We start from the raw sequence: 22,671 nt of genomic DNA, 5'->3' as shown, positions 1-22,671 counted from the left end.
ATCACATTACAGACACACTAATGTTGTTTCTTTTCTCTGTCAGCTTCGTTGCTACACTTAGAGGCAATACACTAGTTATCACTTCAGTGGGAAATGAGACATGATCCCCACTAATGCTGCCGGCTATGGAGGCTGCAGCTCCACTGACCAGGCAGGAGCAGATCTGCCCTCAACTCTGACAACTAAACATATAGACTAGGCAACAAGCTTCAGAATCTTCTGGTACCTATGTATAATGGTCAAATTACTCAAGTGGCTTAAATCTTTACTTTATTGTGAGTGTGTAATACAACCTACCAATTATTTCAAATAATATATGTATTTCCCACCAAGTAAACAACTAAAATTTCTTTTAAAATAAATATAAATTCATAAAAATTATCAGGCTTATTAAGTGACTTTAAGAGAGTTTTATTCTAATTTATTTTGTTGCATACAAATTGTGTCAAGAATTGGACTTCTTTGGCTGGAGTGGCTCCAAGGAACATTGAGCACTAGGACCATAGGTCCAGAGGGCTTTTCCCTATGTTAATAAAATAGTGTTTCTGTGGGGGTCAAAATGCTCATTGATTTTCTTCTTGTGTACTCCTACTTACTACACTCTAGTTGCATATAAACTCTGAAAAACTTCCTATTTTACCATTTTATCCTCACTTCTCTGTTAATATTTTCTCCTAAATTTTATAAGAAATTATTCCTTATGGTAGTCTTCGGATAAACAAGCATCATAAAATAGGTGATAGCCAAAGGGTTGTGACTTTAAAAGAGGTGATCCAAAAACCTGCTAATTTTGGATTCATGTCTACATGAATACTGAGAAATGTTAATGTATACTAGATTGTAACAAGGAAATGGTTTTTTTTTCAATTTCTAGGAATAGAAAAAAACTAAAAGATCTTTCCAAATTATTACTTTATTCTATAGTCTGATCTACTGTGTGGTTGGGATAGTTTTTTGTTTTGTTTTCTTAGCCTTTATGTGTGGTGAGCAGGCCTGGAGAGGGTATGTGCATTATTCTCATAGAGAACTGCGAATTCAAGCGTATCACTATCTGGGAATGGCTCTCTTTATGACTGGGTAGAGAGCATTGTAGTGGCTCCCAGAAACATATGCTGAAGTAAAACAGAGTACGAAAGGCAGTTCTAGCCAGACTGATAACTGTTTCACTAATGAACATCAACATATGTATTGAGATTGGCAGATGAAACAGCTCAAGATGTTCACTTCTTGGTCAATACACAGGGGCTCTTCTTAACATCTGGGTAACAATTTCATTGCTCAAATAAAATGTAACATCAATTCTTATGAGCAAGCAAACCCAAATGTACTTACTACATAATTCCCAGGAGATGCTGAGGAGTACGGTATCTGGAACATGAGCAGGACAGAAACAAACATTTTGATTCATGTGACTGCATGGGATTAAATTAAATAAATCTACTTCTTTCATCAAGTTTAAAATATATCACAAAGTAAAATAAAACATAAAGGAATTTACCTTTCTGTAAGTGCCAAAAAACCAAGCATTTGTAATATTATATTGAACTCACAAGAAAATGTAGATTTCAGTCAAGAGGAATTTAAAACTATAGCTTCAAATTATATTGGCTTAGGTCAGTTGTATCCAATGTGTGTACTAATGAGACAGTCTATAAAGATGTGTACTTGAACAACTAAAACCAAGAAACCACAAGATTTCAGATCATTATCCTGTACAGATAAAACTTCTAGTGTACGTAAATTGACAAGACATTTGCTGCTACTTTCATGCACTATATGTCAATTCTCACACTCCCTGCTTAGTATTAAAACAATACAATAAATTCAAAGAAATTTGCTAACTATGACGTTCAAAGGCTGATAATCTGTGAGGACCAGATCTGAACAATGATCTCCTTTCTCTTTAAATGAAGCCCCTCCTGAAGAGGCCATTTTCCTGGCATGAGGACGAATTAATCCATAGTGCTGACAAAGGAAGTGAACAATTAGAAATATACTTTAAAATAAACACCTAAGTGTGGGTGTTAATAGAAGTTAAACATTTTCTTTTTCAACAAGCCCACTAACTCGATTGCATGATAAAGTCCACATGCTTTATTATGCGAAAAGACAGTAATTTGTCTCCCTGGAATGAGCTAGTCAAGGCCAGAATAAGACCTGAATGGCAAAAACGTTGATTCCTTTCTCTGATGGGCCCAAACCTGCCATAACAATGCAGTAATATGAAGTCACAAATAAGGAATTCTATAAACCTTAATTTCCCCTTTAAAATACTTGATGATGTTTGGAACTCTTTAATAGTAGGCTATTTGAAAAGGTTTCCTCTTCACTGTTTGGTGTCCTTGTTTTTTGTAAGCACAGAACACACATTGCCAACGCCTCTACTTTGGTGTGTTTTGGGGGTTGACTGAGCCCAAGAGCCCACAGCTACTGTAGTGCTCAGATCCTAGTGAAGACAATTACTTCCCCTGAGGTAAGGTCTCTCATGGCATTGAACCTGACCTCCATTCAGTAAATGCATGACTGCTTTCTTGTGCTCTTCTCAGTTCATGATCTACCATCCAGCTTTTTAAATACATGGCTTTAAATTGATACATTTGCCCCCTCTGAATTGCCAACATTCTACTGATTTCCAGAATGCATTTTATCTCCATGTCTTCAGCACCTGGCCAGTGTTTTCTTACTCTGATATTGTCTATCATGACAATCTCATCATCTTTTAGCCCTTTATTATTCACATTTTACATTCCTGAACTTGGTAACATATTGCTATTTTTCTCCCCTTTCTGAGAGTTCAGAAGCTCTGTACTGAGTTCTGGACAATTCCCTTGCCTAAAATCTTACTACTTGTGCTTACAAAACTTATTCTGTATTCCTGTCAGATTATTTTTTATTACACTTTAGTGTTTTCTCAGTCAGTTAGTCTTGGTTTGTTTATAACTAAATTACCTCTGCATTCTCCTATACTCTACAGTTTTTTTATCCCTCAAATATCTTAAATTCATTCTTCCAAAACCTAGTAAACTGGTTCCTATTTCTCTGGTCATCTGCTAGTTAGCCTCTTTGTTTTATAAGAAATTTTGTGGAGGAAGGCACAAAGCAAGGATGAGAAGATCACAAATACAATCACACTCTGTAACATGTTAGTTACATGTTACATGCTCTGCACTAGTATCTTCCCATTTTCTGGTTCAGCCTTTGCAGAAACCCTGGCATGTAAGTGATGAACATCAAGTCAACTTTAGGAGGAAGAAAAATTCTTGGCCTGTAGTATTTACCCACTTCTTTGGTACATATTCTCATTTGTCAGATTTCAAGTTACTAAAGGGGTTTAATACACAGTTCATGAACTTTCTGAATGAAAAACCAATTCTGAAATTGGGACTTCTTTACACTCCTGTGAGCTGGCTGTCAGAGCCATTATGTCATCCTGAGTAGCTACTTTGCCCTTCTGCCATATATTAAGCCATCATTTTCTGGTCAGCATGCCATTGGTTACAAATTTAAAATTGCACCTGTTATGCCCAAGAGAAAAAGCAAACAAGAGTCTTGTGTTCATTTCCAAGGACAGCACCTCCAGCCTCCCTATCCACCCAGGTCTTCATGATCCCTTCACATGGTGAAATAGAACTATCACTTTTAAATACTTTACAAATTGTTATCTCATCTAGTTGTTCAATTTATTTCCATCTCTGTCTGGACAGTTTGTTTAGCTTATACAAACTGTTTCTACATTATATTCTTCAGTTTTCTGATTATAATTCAGCATTTGGGCTCCTACCCCTGGCACATAACTGAATATGCACTCTTGAAAGCTGCCAATAGGATGTGACAGCATAGTGTGAAAGACATATATTGAATCCAAAGAGACAGAAATACTATGAGTATAGTGGGTTTGTTTCTGAGCTGGAAATCTGGGATGCATAGAAAGAAGGTGTAACATGAGGAAAGATGAGAAGAACTGAAGAAAGGACAAGAAATGTGAGATTGCACAGTACATCCAGGGGCTGTTATGCAATTTTTAATGGCTGCCACACTGCAGGACTTAGAGGTTGTGTAGTAAATGATAAGGCCACATGCTTGGACCAGGAATGAATGCTTAGAAAACAAAAGGTTTTATAGAACTGTTCAAATGCATGCCTTAGTAAGGTGACTCTACAGAGACCACGGCAAGTGAATTCAAATAGACTGCTGCAAGATTTCAGACAAGAGATGGCAGAGGGAGTTGTGGGTAAAGCTGACCACAATAAAAGGGATCGGAGAATTGAGAGTCATTTCACAAATTATTTGAAAGCACGCAATGACAAATGCTGTTGTAATTACAGTTTCAGAGGATCCAGTGTGCTCTTCTGAATTCCATGGGCTCCTATATGAATGTGGTACTCTTATATACAATCAGGAACACACACACACACACACACACACACACACACACACACACACACACACACACACAAAATTTTTTAAAACATGTTAAAATGAAGACACAGTTGAGATTACCAGAGGATCAGATTCATCTATCTACAAAAAGCTGATGAAGAAAATTAAGGACCAAATATGTTGCATGACTAAACTAGAAGGGAATTCTGTGTCTTAATACCCATGACTGTGGTGGAATAAATAAGGGCTAAAGCAGTAATTACTGCTTTTAAAATAACTGTGAACAACCTAGTCATACCTTTCTCCAGTAGGGAAGTCTACAAAAATCTTACAAGTACTGATGAACTAGAGTTGGGGAGGCCACCATCATACATTGTGGCAATGGAAAGTAGGAACCAGTTTTTAGTGATTTTTTAAAATTTAAAATGTATTGTATTGCCCTTATAGTTAATCATATTTTTCCTTAAAGGATTTCCCTCCATTTGCCTTTTCATGTCAAGTCAGTGAACTGATTAATATAGTGCCATACTAAACATTTGGTGTTGTGTCCATTGTAGGGGAAGCTGTAGCCATGCCTTCTTAGAGGCTGTGCCTGACCTCGCTTGTGAGGGCATGGTCAGAGTGACGTAGTGTGACTGCGTTTGCTCTTTCGGTTTCACTTTGGTACTTGCTGTACAGACTGCTGGCTAGGTCTCTCTGTAAGTAAGGCTTTTCCCTATTAAATACCCTTATATTTCTACCTGACTCCATATTGGTAATTTCCCACTATAGTCTATTCCTTGTTTTACTAACAACCCCTTTCATATTTCCCCAGGTAACTGTACTTTCCTTATTTTGACTTGACATGGGCTGTGCAGGCTCAGGAGTAGGCATATGACCTAGGCAGTACATATTTATCCCATCTGCCTGTTTCATGAAGGAGCACATGACTCAAGAAAAGCAAATGTAGGTCAGTTAAAGTTATTTTCAATTCCTTTCCTTAGCAGGTAAGTGATATACTTTTCTGTTCAACTAGAAGCTCCAAACATTGGGTGACACACAGCCTTCATGAGTTGTAATGAACAGAGGTCAGGGAAAAAAGTAGGCACATTTCCTGAACTCTTGGGACCTAAATCAGATTTAAATCTGGAATTTTAGAAGAAAGAATATTAAGGATTGGGGAGGGGGCTGGAGGGATAATGAAAAAGGTAGGTAGAGGTTTGAAGGGTGGATAGATATGACAAATGAACAAATGTATGTGAGAACTGAGATCCTCATTAATTTGTACAATTAATATGTATTAACGACTATCATGATAAGCAAATAAAAAGGGATTTTTTTTGGGCTAATAGAGAAGGAAAGAAAACGTTTTAAAAATAGCCATTTTTTTTGACCAACACAGTGGGGAAAGAAAATGTTCAGATAAGAATCACCAATAGATGCCAAAAATGGCTGCTGAGAAGAAGGAAGAAAAGAATATTTACCAGTTTCAAGTATGGTTCTATATGGATATTTACAGAGGAAAACTAGCAATTTTAGTATAATAGACATTGTACAAGCAGCAGCTTAGGCAAGAAATCCAAACTAAGGTGACCAGAGACCAGACAGGTCCACGGGAGCCTCCTGCAATGGTGTTCTGAGGAAAACACAAAGTTCCTCCCACGGCATCCTGGCAGATGTCAGATAAAAGCAAGCTATGGGACACTCTAAATAACTGGTCTACAATCAGCACAACTGCAAGTTAACAGAGACAACCATGAGCTGGGGGAGCTGTTCCAGATGAAAAGCACCAGGCACATGGCTGATGAGTGGCGTAAAGATATTATTTAGACAACTGGAAAAATTGAAGTAAGATTTGCAGATTAGAAAACAGCGTTAATCAGGGTTACTGCTATGATTCTGAGCACTGTTTTGAGTCATGAAAGATGCTATCTTATTTTTAGGAGATACACTGAAATATCTAGGAGTAAAGTCTCAGGACACTTACACAGAACAGGAAAGTGTAAGAGAGCTTAGAGAGTGAACCCTGAACCCTAAAACGTTAGCACTGGGGAACCGAGTAGGGGGCATGGGCATTCTTAGTGACCTTCTCCCAGGTCTTCTGTATATTTGATATTATTTCAAAATAATGGGGAGAAGGTTAATAATATTCAAAAAGATGAAACCAGAAAACCCAGTTTAATATGCTGCCCCGAGCAGGCAGACATATTGCACTGATATCAGCAGAAAGGCATCTGCCATAGTAAACATGTACAGAAAGTCCAAGGAACTTGGAATTCAAAATAACACCAATGAGTCATCACTGCAAAATAATCAATTGTGTTTGTAGACAGTCCCTCTCTTCTAGAAGGCCACCCATTGTCTGCAGTTTTTCCTCTCTGCTCTTCACTCCCTGTGAGAGGAGTATTTTTCCTCTGTGTGCTGAGGACAAGTTCCTGCTCTTCCTGATGATCCCACACACATCCCCACTATTTGCTCAATGCACATCCTTCGAGTTGGGGGAGACATGTCTGTATGTGCACACATGAACAGAAAGGACCACTTTCAGTTTTCACTTGCCAAACTGGCCAGTGCCCATTCCAGGCTGATCATGGAGCAGTTTATTGTGCACATTTCCATCCCGGTTTGGAGCCACTGGACCTACTAGTACACCCAAGGCACTTGGATGAATTCTGAAGACATGGGACCCTCACAACTGAAATTCAACAGAATATGGGACTTGCTTCTCATCTCTGCCTCCATTAAATACACTTTTCTTGGATAATATACTACAACTTTTCTCTGTCACTTCCCCCGAGTGCCAGGCATGGTCCTCAGCAGCTCTAGTTACACTCTCACGTACATATCAATAGTGCCAATGGATATGGAGTATGGATTGTTCTCTGCCTGCAGTGGCTGTGTGGACACCAAGCTTACAGTGGAGTATGGGCTTCACTTTTCTGCCTAGTTTCAATCATGGAGATAACAGGGATTCCTAGACTCTGGTACTAAGAAGACTGTCAGAGATCTCAGTGTCACCTAGAGACATTTTAATGGGTATTTTAATAGGACAAAAGAAATGTATTTGGGCAGCATGTCAGATGTAATTTCAAAGTGAAATCCTGAATAAACTAAGGCAAAGAGCAAGAAGCAAAGAAAAGGAAAAGTCTCCTAAGGCACAGGAGCAACTGAAAGCCCTGGGAAGAAGTTATTAACATTATAATATAATCTGGCAAAATAACAGTTTATAAAGACTCGCTGAACATATCACCAAAGGCTCTAGTGGAAGCAACATCTTTCTTTTTACCTGAAATAATTACTAAATGTCATGAATACTAAAACTGAAAGAAAATAATACAAAATTAATATTTTCTCTAAAACATGGATGATTGAATTGAGTGGGAAGTAATCAGGCCTTTGCTTTAGAACATCATTGGATCTATGATCATGTCTTCCCTATCTGACACCTTTTTTTTCATTTCTCTGAAATTTTAAATTTATCTTAAATATTAGCCACCTTTCTGACTAATCCAGCATTCGGGCAATTGCCAGTGAATAGAAGGACCTGTGTACAACCAGCAAGATGCACCCCTTGGTTTAGTGCTCATGGGCTTTACTCATGGAGCTTAGTCTGCCTAGTCCTCACTGAACCTGTTACCTTGGGTGTCTGTGCAGAGTGTGTACACTACACGAATTCTCTCACCTCCTGAAATGCTTATGATTTCAAAGATGAAGTATAACATCTCCAGGATCATAAAACTAAAATCATCCAGTTTAAAACCTGATAGCTTAATTTTCAAACTGTGCATTTATTTCTGTGACCTCATTAAGAGAAAAAAATGCATTAAACCACTGCCACAAAAATATAAGAAAAATTCCCTGGATGTCAGATACATAGATATGCAGGGATGGCAATTTAGCTAATAGGCACTAGGCAAATGTGCACCTGGTAGGTATGATAAACACAACACACAATCATAGTAATTCAGTTTCCTCTAATTGAGACTCATCTTATCTGGCAACTTAATGATCTTGTAGCTACTACAGAAGATCAAATCTTATGATTAGTATAGATTGATATGCACACTGTTGTATTATTCACTGTTTCTATCTTTACTTTTGAAAATCTATTAACTGAAACAGAACACATGTTTACATAATAAAATGAAAAATTACACAATTTCAAAAATTAGATACGTTTTTAAAAGAATATGAACAAAACTACTTTTGAACACCTTCTTCAAAAGCTTAACACCACTGTGTTAAGCTCTTATGAAGCTCTCAAAAGCCATAGTCTTTTCACTGCTAAATGTTATAAAGTGCAAAATATATATACTCACTGAATTGGCATTTGTTGGGTTTGGCCAAGGTCTACCACCACCTGGACCCCTACAAAATGATATGACAGATTAAATCTCAACATGTGCCTCAATGGTTCCATAGTAAGTAAAGAACAAGGCACAAAACATTAATGTTTGTAATTCAGTTACCAGGCACAGTTTTACTTAAGCACAAAAATCACTTTATAGTCATCTTAATAGTTTTTCCTCGAATGGAAAAAAATTATCATGAAATAGTTTCATGTATAGCTAGTTTAATATTATTTATTTTTATAAACAAGAAATAGAAATCACCCATAGCAGTCTATATATGCTCCTAAATGACTTTCACCAGTTTTAGAGTAAAAGGGATCAAATACAGATAAATATAATCCAATATACCAGTATGAGTCACCTGTGTATCATTGAAAATGAAATGATTTGTAAAATAGCTACATAAATGATTATTGTCAAATTACAAACAAGTACTATCTAAACGTGCCTCCTTAAAATTATATTAAAATAGATTATATATTAATGCATCATCTAGTGCTAATGATGACTTAGTCACCATTGGAAGCATTGAGTCTGGTGTTCATCTCTTTGCCAATACCATTATAATGTAAGGTTGCCATTGAGTTACTAAGTATCAGTACTGCTGTTTGCCAGAAAAGAATGTAGCCTTTAAATGGGCATGTGAATTACATATATAAAATTCATATTTTCATAATTTTAGTTGAATATAGTAGAGAGAACAAGTCCTGAAATGAAGGGAGATAATCTATGCTAATATATTATTCATTTTAGAATTCAGGAGATAATTTTCCTCTAGAATTCACTCATTTAAATAGCCCCAGTGAGAATCCCTCTGGAAGCCATGGGATCTTTGCTACAAATACTATATAGCAAATGATATTTGCTATAAAAGGCTACAAGGCTGAAGGAGCAGTGCTTCAGGGCAGACCTGACACCCATGGAAACCTGCTACTGATGATTCCTTTCAAAAACTATCTGTAATACATCAGAAAATACTTACATTTTGGCCATAGTTTGTAAATTTTACTTTACGTCACTTAATATTGGGTATTTCCTTGTTTTAGAAATGTTGAAAGCCTATTTTGAATGTTTAAAACAGAAATGTCTGTCACATTCCCACCACTGTAAGCATTTTTTTCCAGGTGACCAATTTTTATTTATGAACTTCAATTAATGATGTTAAAATTTTTTTGTTGTGAATGTTTAATTCTGCAATTAAAAGCTATGGTGGCTGATTAGAATACAGCTTTTAATTACTGGGGGAGCCAGAGCTGGCTCTTTTCAGTGTTGTTACATTTTCATGGCAAATGAGAAGGAATGACAAGAAAACATTCCTCAACTCTGTCCTTGCTACCATTTAAAAGTGGAGCTTGGGGAACACCATGCCTTATTTTTCAAATTTTCAGTAGCCCAACAAGATCTTCTTTTTCTTTTAAAATGTCATGAGGAAAGTCACAGGTGCCACTTAACAAGATCTTTGGAGGGGCTGTCACACATTTGTTTTAAAGATTATAAATAGTGAATGTTAATTCAATTTATTTTAAAAGTGTAATGAAGACATCGTGTATTCTGTTTTAGTCCAACTTTGATTTGCTAGGCATAACAGCAATGCAATGATTATCCTCTTTGACTAGAACTTGATTAATTGGAAAGTTCTCTTCCACAGGAAAATATTTATTATGCCTAAATATATATGTATTTTTCATTGTCTCCGAGAGACTCCTAATTTACTAAAAATGAAAAGAATTATAAAATACTCTAAAATAAAAGGGAAAGTAACAAGAAATGGGAATAAGCTTGTAAGACTTCATTCTATTTAAGAACTATTTCCTATCAATAGCAGAATCTTACATAAGAGAAAATATTTCAAACTAGCTAAGAATACTTAAGAAATATAAATACCCAAAATTAAGAGTACTCGCCAGGCATTGGTGGTGCACGCCTTTAATCCTAGCACTCAGGAGGCAGAGGCAGGCAGATCTCTGTGAGTTCGAGGCCAGCCTGTATCCAGAGCGAGTGCCAGGATAGGCTCCAAAGCTACACAGAGAAACCCTGTCTCGAAAAACCAAAAAAAAAAAAAAAAAAAAAAGTACTCATATGTGAATACCTAAGAACATATATCAGAAGGAACTACATAATTTTAAGTAATTATTTGAGACTGTCAAGTCATATGAAAATAAAATTTTACTATGTACCAGCAAAACAAATGGTTTATCTCAAGTTGACCGTGTGGCTAATAACACAGAGTACTATACCAAATGATATTAGATATGTTCTTATCACTTGCAACTTGATTGACCATAATATTAAAAATTTACTAAAAAATGCTGATTTTTAAAGTGAGAGTCTAAGTTAAATTTCATGTTATTTTTAGCCTACTGTTAAGAGCTCCAGCTTTTGACATAAGTAAAAATATCATTCAGTTCTCTGGAGCAACCACTAATAAAGGGTGAGCCTGGGAGGAGTTCAAGAGCCAGACTTCACGTCTATCCATTTTTATTTCAAAAGCAAAAAAAAAAAATGTTATAGGAAAATTTGACCTACTTTTCTCCTTGTTCTGTTAGTTTTGAGTCTGGCTGGTATCTACTTATTAACCTATTTTCAGTTTTAGTAAAAATTGCATCCTATGAAAATGGTTTCAGAAACTTAAAAAGCCCTGCATACATCAAAAGAGCTTATTTCACAGTATGTCTTCATGCCACTGGATGACAGCAGAGTTGTTTCATTTAATACGCAAGGAGCTAAAAACAGGCCGATGGGAAGTAAAGTTGAGGAGCCCTACATGCCTACATGGAGCATGTTAATAATTTCTGATGAGCTTCGTTTAGGCCCCATCACGCTGGTGATCCTCTGGTGAATTCATAAAAGTCATTAGCAAGATCTAGTGTATACAGGCCTTCAAGAGAAGGTTTGAGAATGCAAAATAAATAAAAATTCCTTAGCAAATCGCATTGCAACTGAAACAAACTACTCTTTTTGGACTGGAATGGTCATTCCAATAAAACAAACATCTTCAGTTTATTCCCCACCCAGTTACATCTTGAGTTTTCAAAGAGAACCAATCCTGTACTATGAATAGTTCTTTAACAGAGGACATCACCAGGAGAATTCTTTTGTGTTCAAAGTGGTCCCAATAAAGCAAATGCAGATATATGTTTATGAGACTTACTAACTGTACTCTCAGCTACCACAAGGAACTTATTAACATGAATAAAAACCCTCAGTTATCAACTTCTGTAGAGTTAGTACATGGTTCTGGTGTCTGAATCTCATTATAGTGTTATGTAGTATCTATATGAATCTATACATAATTACTAAAAAGCAATAGGCTGAAAGTTGTGATTTATGGTACCTAAAATGCAAAAAGAATCTTAAAGTTGCATAGGAAGAAGAAAAACATGATAGTAAGTCATGAAAATGAAGCAAAAATTGCACTCATGTTTAGTTCATTTTCATACAGCAAAGACACTGAGGTACTTAAATTGCTTTACAAATTCGTGTAATTTCACAAGACAGAAAACAGAACTTCACTAAACAGAGTAATAAGCATTTTGCTTACATGTTCATTGCAGGCATTCCGGGGCCACCTAAAGCATTCAGTGGGGGTCTCATTGCACCTCCATAGTTCTGTAATGATAACCAAGGGTCAGACTACCACAAAACAAAAAAACAAAACCAAAGAGGAGGGGGGAAAGAAAGGAGAGCAGGTTAATGATTTCCCTACATAACTTCTGACTGGATAAGGCCTGTGTAATTCATTCTCTGAAGGGTCCACTCTTGTATTTTTGCTTCTATTTTAGCACAACTACTTTGGTTCATGCCATTTAAAAATTCTACGAATATGGACAATCATTGGATTATGTTAAATGATCAAGATATGATCAAAATTATAACATTCGGCATATCTTTATTATCTAATATCTATACATTACTCTTTCAAATAAACTTAAGTCCAAAATTCTGTTTTTAGATAAATTACTAATTCAACAGATTTGACATTATTAGGTAAGAACAATTACATGAAGTCTGAAAAGAAACTCAACAGGCAAACCCAACCCAAGAATGCTGAATATAAGGTTCTATTCATAGAGAAAAATATCCAACATGGACATGCACTATTATAATACCCAGACTATATGAGAACTATATGCATGCATGAATTATGTGACCCAATAAACCTTAGACAATCCCTACTGTGTGCATTAAAGGAGGTGAAAAGCAATTTAACACTGTAGTATGCATATCATATTAGTTTACTAGTTGACAATAAGGGTCAAATGTTACTTTTTGATTATTATGTTAATATGTTTGACAAAGTCAATGGCTTTCATATTTGGGTTTCTGATACTAATCTCCCTCTTCTCTTGAGTGTTGTATTCCAGTTATGTTGCTGGTTCCTTGGATTTGCTCACTCTAAATGTTATGTATCCTCATGTTTTAGATACAGCATCACTTTCAATAAATATACATTCATGGGTAATCTTATCTGCTAGAGTCTGTTCACACACACACTGCTTACACATCAGGAATTTGAATCTATTTTATCATGTGTCTCTAAGTTCCTGAATTATGCTGAACCCCACAGTGGTAGGTTCTGCCTGGCTGCTGTCTCAAGCTCAGCACAAAGAAATAAACATCACCTGTGTGTGCCTAAGTTCTTCACCCTTACTCTTCCTTTAGTACTGTGGCATGACCTGCCACATAACAGGCCACACTAAGAATTTCTAGAAGTTCCTGGGTGTCCTTTCTTTTCAAAAATTTTCTATATGGTCAACCGCCAGAGTCTGTTGGTTACAGCCGTGAAAGCTCCTACACAGTGTTCTACTTCGTAGTGTGAAGACTATTGCACAATATGAATTGGTTTCTGTTTTACTCTTTTTCCCAATTTATTCTGCATACTTTATCAAGTAATTTTTTTCCAAATCACAGTATTACCCATGGCACTTATAAGATATAATGACCCAGATTACCTGTCAAAGAAGCCTAAATTTCTGAATTATGTCCCCATAAGGTTAATCAAAGCCAGCCCCAGGCTATCTTTTCTGTCTTCATTTCCTACATCATTCAACTTCTCCCAGTTATATTTCTAGCCTACTGGATTATTCCAAACCAAAGAAACTACACCTTCATAGTCATGTTAACTCATCCTACAGGAACACTTGGGAGGAGGTGTTAAGAGGACAAGGAAGTGAATCAATGAGAAAGGTCTGTTAACTCCAGACAGAATGACATACTTGATAAATGAAGTCACCCAGCCACCTACTACTCTCATTGCTGATTTGCTTTCTCTTTAAGGAAATATTCTTTACACCCAGGTTTGTGAGCTGTAGGGGAATCAATCATTCTAACCACCCAAGTTGTGTTAATCTTTGGGTCAAGTACGGCAGTAGCAGGAGTAGTAATTAGCAAGGATTTCAGAGCCCAAAGTCGTAGAAATGAAAAATAAACATGGTAAGTAAGGCAGATTCTTTACCAGGAAGTCTAGCCATCTTTCTCATTTGTGGTTTTAGAAACTCTAATATTCCATGAATGTTCATTAGAACTCTGGGTATAGAAACACATTAGCTTGCACCTCTACTGACATAGCATTATGGCCTCTGCAACATGCTGCCTTTATGAGACAGGGTCTCTCTACATAGTTCAGGCTGGCCGTGGGCTTGAGATCCTCCTGCCCTAGCCTTTGGAGTTCAGGGATTACAGGTGTGTACCACAGAAGCTACTCTTTTATATGAGACAACAATTACCTTAACCTTATTTTCCTCACCTGTGTGGTAATAATATTAATTTCCATGTAGACTTTTCAGGGGATAAAATGAAATATGAACTATCAGAGTGCTTGATGAATTGAAACATGGCACTTGCTACTCAAAAACTGTAGCTGTTAATTCCTTTTCAAGGATGTTAATCAAATGTATCTGAGCCCTCTTCGCTTCACTCTCCAAGTATCCTCAACTCTAAAGCATCACTTCTCTGTTCATGTGATGACTCACTGAGTAATTACATCAGGGTCCATATTTGTTCTCTAGGATTTTAGTATTAGACAATAGCCTTTGTAAATGCAGCTGCATTTCCTGCTCAACAGTATGCACCCTGAAGACAGAAATCCTATTTCATTAATCTTATACTTAAATGGTCAAGTAAGATGTTTGATACACAGTAGGCCTTCAATAAATGATAAGCTAATTAAACTGAACTGTCATAGGAAGTGAGGGTTTATTTAGTATAATACATGATTTACAGGTATAAAATATTTTCATTTTGTGAATAATATTCCAAATCACAAATAAATCAGGAAGAAAAGAGAGAATAAGAAAAGGCTTTCCATGTGGTTCAACAAAGGCAGAATAAGATGAGCTCACATAGAATCTCAGAATTTTAGAGCTGGTAGCCATTGTACTATTCCATCTGGGTTAATCTCTCTTCCAATTAATGCTCTTCACAAAATGCTGTTCAGACTCTGTCTGCTGGGAAACCTTAAAATGTTCCTTGAGTGAACTGTTTAATTATTAGGAAGCTTTATCCTACAGTAAGCTGAAATCTACAATTTAAATATACAGAATCAGTTTACTCTATATGTGAGCTATGCATTCTCATTTTACATTCATCTACCCAAACTATCTGATTTTTAAATGTTCCTTGTCTGTAGTTGAGTTACCCTTCAAGATTCTACAGAAAATTGAAATAGCTGTGTAATTTAAGAGACTAGTTCCATGAGTCCCATGGAACTTGCTGTTTTTAAGAACACAGGTTTCCTAAGTGACACAGAAACAAAGAGAAAACAATTTCAAATATAGTATCAGAAGAGATTTTTACTTCTGGTGAAATAATTTTGCTTTTCTGCTGAAAGTATATTAGTTCCAATTTAAAAATCATTTGTGATTGCTGTCCTTAGATTGAAAACATATTATAATTATACCTTGATTTGGGTAAGTGTTTGTCTTCACCCATATAATATACATCAGCTGCATGGTTACTCTGTTCTGTGTGCACTTACTCATCTCACAGTACTCAAGAAACATTATGCTAAGTATATTTCTTTGCTTCAGACTTAAGAGTTGTTACCAGAAATGACTTTCTCACTTTATTACACATACCTTAAGGTTAAAAACCACAGGAGTGGTATTTATGGAAAAAATTAGACTGGTCAGTGACACAGGCCTTTAATCCTAGCACTCTGGGGATTCAGAGGCAGGTGAATTTCTGTGAGTTCAAGGTCAGTCTGGTTTACAGAATGATTTCCAGGCCAGCCAGGTCTACAACCTTGTCTCAAGCAAAACAAACCTGTACATATATTTTGTCTGTGCATAAAGCTACAAACACCATTTCAGAGCCTGTTTCTACAATACAGGTATAAAGAGATAGGGCAGTTACCCTTGGGTGACAGCAAATAGTAAAATGTCTATTGTAGGAATTGTTTTTCATTATCTTTCAGGAAATGAAGCTTACCTTTTTTGATGCACACATTTCACTTGAAAGGCGGTATGTAGTGACTGTGCAATGGAATTCCTGCCATTCCTAATGATTTTACTTCAACTTTCCTATCCCATTCATTTGCTTTTGTTTAAATGCATGGTAGTTGTAATTAATTTTCATTAATCCTTTTAGGGTTATTGGTGGTGTTTCTGGTTTCTGAGGTAAATTCATACCAAGGTACTTTATTTCCTTCATACTAATAGAAGTAGATATAAAAGTTACTACTAGTACAAATAGAAAAAAATAAACTGCTCTCTGACTTTGCAGAGGAAGTATTCATATTAACATAATAAACAGTGACTAAAAGTCATCAGTAGACATTACTAGCCAGAAGTAAGTTTTTATTATCTTTTGTAACCTTTTATCATATAAAAATACAGCTATTTATAACATAAAGCATAGAACCTGTGTACTTTTAATTTCAGAATTTTAAAGTGATATCCATGTGTTCAGTTCCATCAGCCCAAGGTCTGTCAGTACTCCAGTGCATATGCTAACACTTATCAGGAGGCAGCAGCCCAGTGGCTGGCGCTCAGGCTGGTTATTTACCTGTGGTCCTAAGGGCACCATTCCTCTTGGAGGAGTCATTCTCTGCATTGGTCCACCCATATTTGGATGTCCTAAAGGAAGTATGAAGAGATTATCAATGGAGCAGCTATAAGCACTAAACTAGAAACCAGTTCTCTCCAAGGAACTTAGGTTCCTGGGATTGTCAAACTAATGAAGTCACTTGTTACTTTGCACTCTTTCCATTTATCATCACTAAGTCCCCTATACGAAAAAGGCAGAAGAATAAACATATAATCACTTAACTTCCCATGTGTCTGAAGTCATATACTAGATTTTAGATATTTAATATTTAATATTTAATATTCTGTCTCTTATGTCAGCACTTCTAACCTGCTATTGTGCATAATTAAGAATTAGCTAGAAATATAAACAATTTAGTCATGTTGCTGTGAAAATACATCTGGTAAAATTGTGGAAAATTTATGTCAATGAAGTTCTTCTGAAAGAATTTCCTCAATTGTTCTGCATAGCAGTTTCACCTCTACTTTAATTACCTTGTTGTCGTGTTGGGTCCATTCCACTGGGGAGTAATGGCTGACTTCCTGGGACACCTCCAAGTGCCTAGCAATTTAGTAAACAAAAATAAAAAGCAGTATTGTAAATATTTAGGAAACATGTAGTTTAAACATTTCCCTTTAAAGTTACTACAACTACATAATGCATTTGAATGTCTCTCAAGATCTTTCCATTTCTCATTCACTTTATAAACTTCATCCTTGTACAACCTTAGTACAAGATTTTGGTTGTAAAAGAAATTTTGTTTTGGGCCAGGCAGTGGTGACACACACTTTTAATCCCAGCAGTGGGAAGTAGAGGCAGGCAAATCTCTGATTTTGAGGCCAGCCTGGTCTACCGAAAGAGTTTCAGGACAGCCAGAGCTACATAGGGAAACCCTGTCTTGAAGAAAAAAAGAAATTTTGCTTTACCCAATCTTGTACCTAAATATTTTGGAGATAAGTATATATAATAAACAGCCAAAATGAAAAAAAAATCATTGATATTATTATTTCCCCTGAAAACAGGAATGAGACAAGGATGTCCTCTTTTACTCTCTTATTCAATATAGTGCTTCATGTCTTAGCTATGGGATAGGACAAGAAAAATACAGGCAAGGAACAAAATAAGAAAGGAATATGTTAAATTAGCCACATCTACATGTAAAAGACCCTAAAGAATCAACTAGATAGCTTTAAGATCTAAGAAACTTTTTAAGTAAAATCTTAGGACACAAACTCAAACAAAATGAATTAGCATGTATGAACAATCAACTCCCAGAGAAAGAAATTGGAAATAATCTTACTCATAATAGCTCCCTAGAAAGTAGCTAAAATAAACCTAAGCAAGAATGTGCAAGACTGCTACACTGAAAACTTCAAAATATTAAAAATGACAGAAAAGAAAGTACTAGATGATGCAAAGAATCTATGTTCCTGATCAGCAAGTATCAGGAATTAATATCGTGAAAATAGCTACACTACTGGAAGTAGTCAACAGACTGTAATTCCCACCAGGATTCTGATGTCATTCTCCACAGAACTGTAATAAAACAATCCAAGATTCATACAGAACCACAATAGACCACATTTCTGGCTAGTTTTATGTCAACTTCACATGTCATTTGGAAAGAGGGAACCTTAATTGAGAAAATGCCTCACCAGACTGGCCCATAGACAAGCCTGGGTGGGGATAATGTCTTAATTGATGGTTGCTATGGGTAGGTCCCACTCACTGTGGACAGTTTCATCCTTTCTCTAGATGCTGTCTACATGGTGGTCCTGGATGCTCTAAGAAAGCAGGCTGAATGATCCATGAGGGGATGAAGCCAGTCAGCAGCACTCCTCCATGGCTTCTGCTTTGGTTTCTGTCTCCAGGTTCCAGCCTTGTGTTCCTACCCTGACTTCCCTAGAGGATCAACTGTAAGCAGTAAGGTGAAATAAACCCTTCTTTCAAGGATTTGCGATAGATAGGGTTTTACTTAGGAGGGTGGTGGTAGGGGAGGAAGGGAGGGAGAAGGGAACTGGGATTGTCATGTAATTCAATCCTGTTTGTAATTCAAAGAAAAAAAAAGAAAAAAAAACCCTTTCTTTCACCAAATTGCTTTAGATCATGGTGTTTTATCCCAACGACAGAGACCCCAACTAAAACAAAATTGGTACCAGGTCCATGGGGTATTGCTGTGACAAACCTGACCACACATTTTTGGGAGGAATGTGCTGGAAAAGCCACTGAGTGCTCAGAGCTCAGTGGGCTGTTCTGTGGGAGCATGGAAAATACAGACACCAAAACAGTGCAGATGATGGAGGCCTGACCTGTGATGTTTCAGAGGAAATACAGATGCTATCCGGGTGATCTGAATGACATTTAAATGAAGGATACATGGTTCTAGTCAGTTAGGGATGAAGAACTGGCTGTGATTACCAAGACACTTTGTTTGTAGGAACAATCAATACTGGTTAGCTGAAGCTGATAAATAAGCAATGATTAAGAAGAGAGGTAAAATCTTCTGGGAAGTGGTTCTTTAGGATCAACATACAGAAGCTGTGGCTCAGAGCTGGTCAGGGCTGTATCTTGTGCCAGCAGCTGAACTTGGTAATTTTTAAGAGCGTCCCAGCTGGTCTGTGTTTTGAATGCATGAAGAGGGGCTGAGGTTTGGCACCATGTGGTAGAGCTAGAATCTTTGGGGGGTATAAAATGATCGTTTTCTCAACAATGACAAAGACGATTTCTCTGTGACAAGCACTGGTAGAGGGGTAAGGGGTATACAAAACGTAAAATAGTTAAGTTTTCTAACAGTTCCTTAAAAAAAATGTCAGGATTCCTAATAAATGCTTTATGATCACAGGGCTAGAGTGTTCAGAAGAGGCTGCTGGTAAAGGTATAGCCTCACTTTCAGGAGAAGCAACATGACTAAAGGGCTCATGGAGAGAAGTGGAGGCTTGAAATAATATGGTAGGTCAGAGTCCCTGAAGAGAGGCCATCAGAGGTTATGGTGAACTGGCAGCCCAACTGCAATGGAGACCCCCAACAGTTTGGAGATGCCAGTATCATAGGACAACTGCCAAAGACAGCAGTCACTGCAGAGTGGAGCTGGTCTGAATTTAAAAGATAAGCTCTGTGTGCTAACAGTGGCAGAGGTGGAGAAATGGAGCTCTTTAGAGGAGTCCAAAACAGATACTGAACTTTTATACTTCTGCACTTCGGTTTTGTCTACTTTGTGACTCTGCTTTGGTCTGATTGTGACTGTGCCCTGGTTCCTCCCTCTTTGATTAAAAAAGCTTGCAAGTATGCACTCCCACCAGCAATGGAGGAGTGCTCCCCTTGCATCACATCCTCGCCAGCATGAGCTGTCACTTGTGCTTTTGATCTTAGCCATTCTGAGAGATGTAACATGGATCTCAGAGTCATTATGGTTTGCATATCAATAAGATGGTTTCTCAGAAAACTGGGAATCAATCTACCACAAGATCCAGCTATACTAATCTTGGGCATATAACCAAAGGATGATCAATCATACCACAAAGACACTTGCTCAGCATGTTTGTAAATAGCAGCTTTATTTGTAATAGCCAGAACCTGGAAACAACCTATTTGTCCCTCAACCAAGGAATGGATAAAGAAAATATGGTACATGTATACAATGGAGTATTACTCAGCTGTTAAAGAGCAAGAACACCAGGAAATTTGAAGGCAAATGAATAGAACTAGAAAAGAAATCATCTGAGTGAGGTAACCCAGACCCAGAAAGACAAACATGTTATGTCCTCACTCATAACTGGATATTAGCTGCAAAAGAAAGGACAACTCCAACTATACTACAATCCACAGACCCAGGGAGACTAGTAACAAGGAGGGATCAAGAGGGGACATCCAGATCTCCTTGGGAAGGGGAAATAGTGATTTCATGCAGGTAGGGATGGGAACATGAAAGATGAGCCTGGGGTGGTGGGGAACAGTACTAAAGAGACTACTGGTAAGGGGGTACATTTTGGGGTCAGGTAAAAACCTGACACAAGGGAATCTCTCAGGAATCTACAAGGATGACCCCAGCTAAGACTCCTAGCAAAAGTGGATATGTAGCCTGAAGATGACCAATCTGGTCATCTCCTGTGACCAGATTGGTGCCTAGCCCAACTGTCAGAGAGGTGTCATCCAACAACTGATGGAAACACATGCAGACCCACAGACAAATATTAGGTAGTGTTCAGGGAATCCTGTAGAAGAGGAGAAGAAAGGGTTATAGAGTCAGAGGGGTCAAGGACACCACAAGAAAACCCACAGAGTCAACTAACCTGGGCTCATAGGGGCTCACAGAGATTGAACAAACAACCAGGTAGCTTGTATGGGACTGACCTAGGCACTCTGCATATGTGGCAGTTGTATAGCTTGGTCTTCATGTGGGGCTCCTAACAGTGGCAGCAGGGACTGTCTCTGACTCTTCTACTGGCTTTTGGGACCCTACTCCTTATACTGGATCACTTTACCCAGTCTTAATACATGGGGAGGTTCTTAGTCTTTACTGCAACTTGATATGTCATGTTTTGTTGATACACATAGGAGACCTGCCCTTTCCTAAACCCAAACGGAGGGGTAGTGCATTGAGGAGTGGGAACAAAGGGGTGGGGTGGGGAGAGGGAATAAGAAGATCAGAGGGAGGGGAAACCTTAGCCAGGATGTAAAATAAATAAATACATTTTAAAAAAAATGCACAGTGAATCAAAATTTAGGCAGAATACTTTGCCTTATTATTATCTCTCTTACGCATTTGCAACATTGGACACTGAAGAATTTTTTGTGTTCTTGCAAAGAACCCTTTGTCCAGAAAACACACAAACAAGCAAGCAAACAAAGAAAAAAGAGAGAGCATGAAACTTAGTTGTTATTTTACAGGAGTCCACAATTGAGAGAGCTTGGAATTTTAGAGAGACGGGATATTTTATACTTGGATATTTTCTAGAAACTTTGAAAAAGACTTTGGATGTTTTAAAGAGACTGAAAGGCTGTGAGACTTTTAAAAGTTGGAATGTTTTATATTGCAATAGTGATATTAACATGCCATCTTGAAGACAAATGAAGAAAAAAAAACGTTACAGTTGAATAGAAGCAGGTTCATGTGCCAAGTTTCCAAGAGGTCAATTGTACTGGCTAGTTTTATATCAACTTGACACAAACTAGAGTCACTTGGGAAGGCAGAACCTCAACTGAGACTATGTCTCCATCAGACTGGCCTGTAGGCATGTGTGTGGTACATTTTCTTGATTGATGTGTATGGGCCCAACTTATGGTATGTGGTTCCACCCCTGGACTGGTGTTCCTAGTTACTTTAATACAGAACTGAGCAAGCTACGAGGAGGAAGCTACCACATAGCACTCTTTCATAGCTCCTGCTTCAGTGTCTGCCTTGAGTTCCTGCCTTGACTTCTCTGGTGATGGACCATGACCTGGAAGTCTAATACAGAATAAACTATTTCCTCAAGTTATTTTATGTCATTTTTTTAATCACAGGAAAAGAAACCATAACTAAGACAATGATGAATAGCCAAAGCAATCCTAAATACAAAAAAAACATAACTGGAGGCAGCTCTATTGATAAAAACAGCCTGAAATAGTGATATGGAAAGGCAAATAAATGTAGCAGAATACTTCTGTACCTGGAAATGAAACAATGTTGTCTTATTGCTCTAGCTAGTACTTCAAGTACAATATTGAAGAGATACTGAGAGAGTGGTCAGCCTTGTCTTGTTCCTGATTTTAGAGTAATCACGCTGAGTTTTTCTCCATTTAGTTTGATGTTGGCTGTTGGTTTGCTGTATATTGCTTTTATGTTTAGGTATGTTCCTGTTATCCCTGATATCTCCAAGACCTTTATCATGAGGGGGTGTTGGATTTTGTCAAAGAATGTATAAAGAACTGCAGAAAATTAAATTACACACCCCCA

The 22,671-nt window shown here is 37.3% G+C and overlaps 1 protein-coding gene across 3 annotated transcripts in view; it reads right to left on the bottom strand.

Moving 5' to 3' along the window:
* Ssbp2 (single stranded DNA binding protein 2) overlaps positions 1 to 22,671 on the bottom strand; it is a 259,016-nt gene that overhangs the window by 25,670 nt on the left and 210,675 nt on the right. For 2 of the 3 annotated variants that reach the window (XM_027401755.2, XM_027401753.2), the window contains 5 exons: positions 17,231 to 17,297; positions 16,716 to 16,786; positions 12,253 to 12,320; positions 8,679 to 8,727; positions 1,333 to 1,368 (listed from right to left, as the gene is read on the bottom strand). In XM_027401755.2, coding sequence (XP_027257556.1) covers positions 1,333 to 1,368; positions 8,679 to 8,727; positions 12,253 to 12,320; positions 16,716 to 16,786; positions 17,231 to 17,297 — 291 coding nt within the window. The remainder of the gene's footprint in view (positions 1 to 1,332; positions 1,369 to 8,678; positions 8,728 to 12,252; positions 12,321 to 16,715; positions 16,787 to 17,230; positions 17,298 to 22,671) is intronic. The other variant, XM_035440490.1, reaches the window with a different exon arrangement.

Source organism: Cricetulus griseus, chromosome 2, assembly GCF_003668045.3.
Source record: "Cricetulus griseus strain 17A/GY chromosome 2, alternate assembly CriGri-PICRH-1.0, whole genome shotgun sequence".
NCBI lineage: Eukaryota > Metazoa > Chordata > Mammalia > Rodentia > Cricetidae > Cricetulus > Cricetulus griseus.
This window is presented reverse-complemented; position numbering and strand designations above follow the sequence as displayed.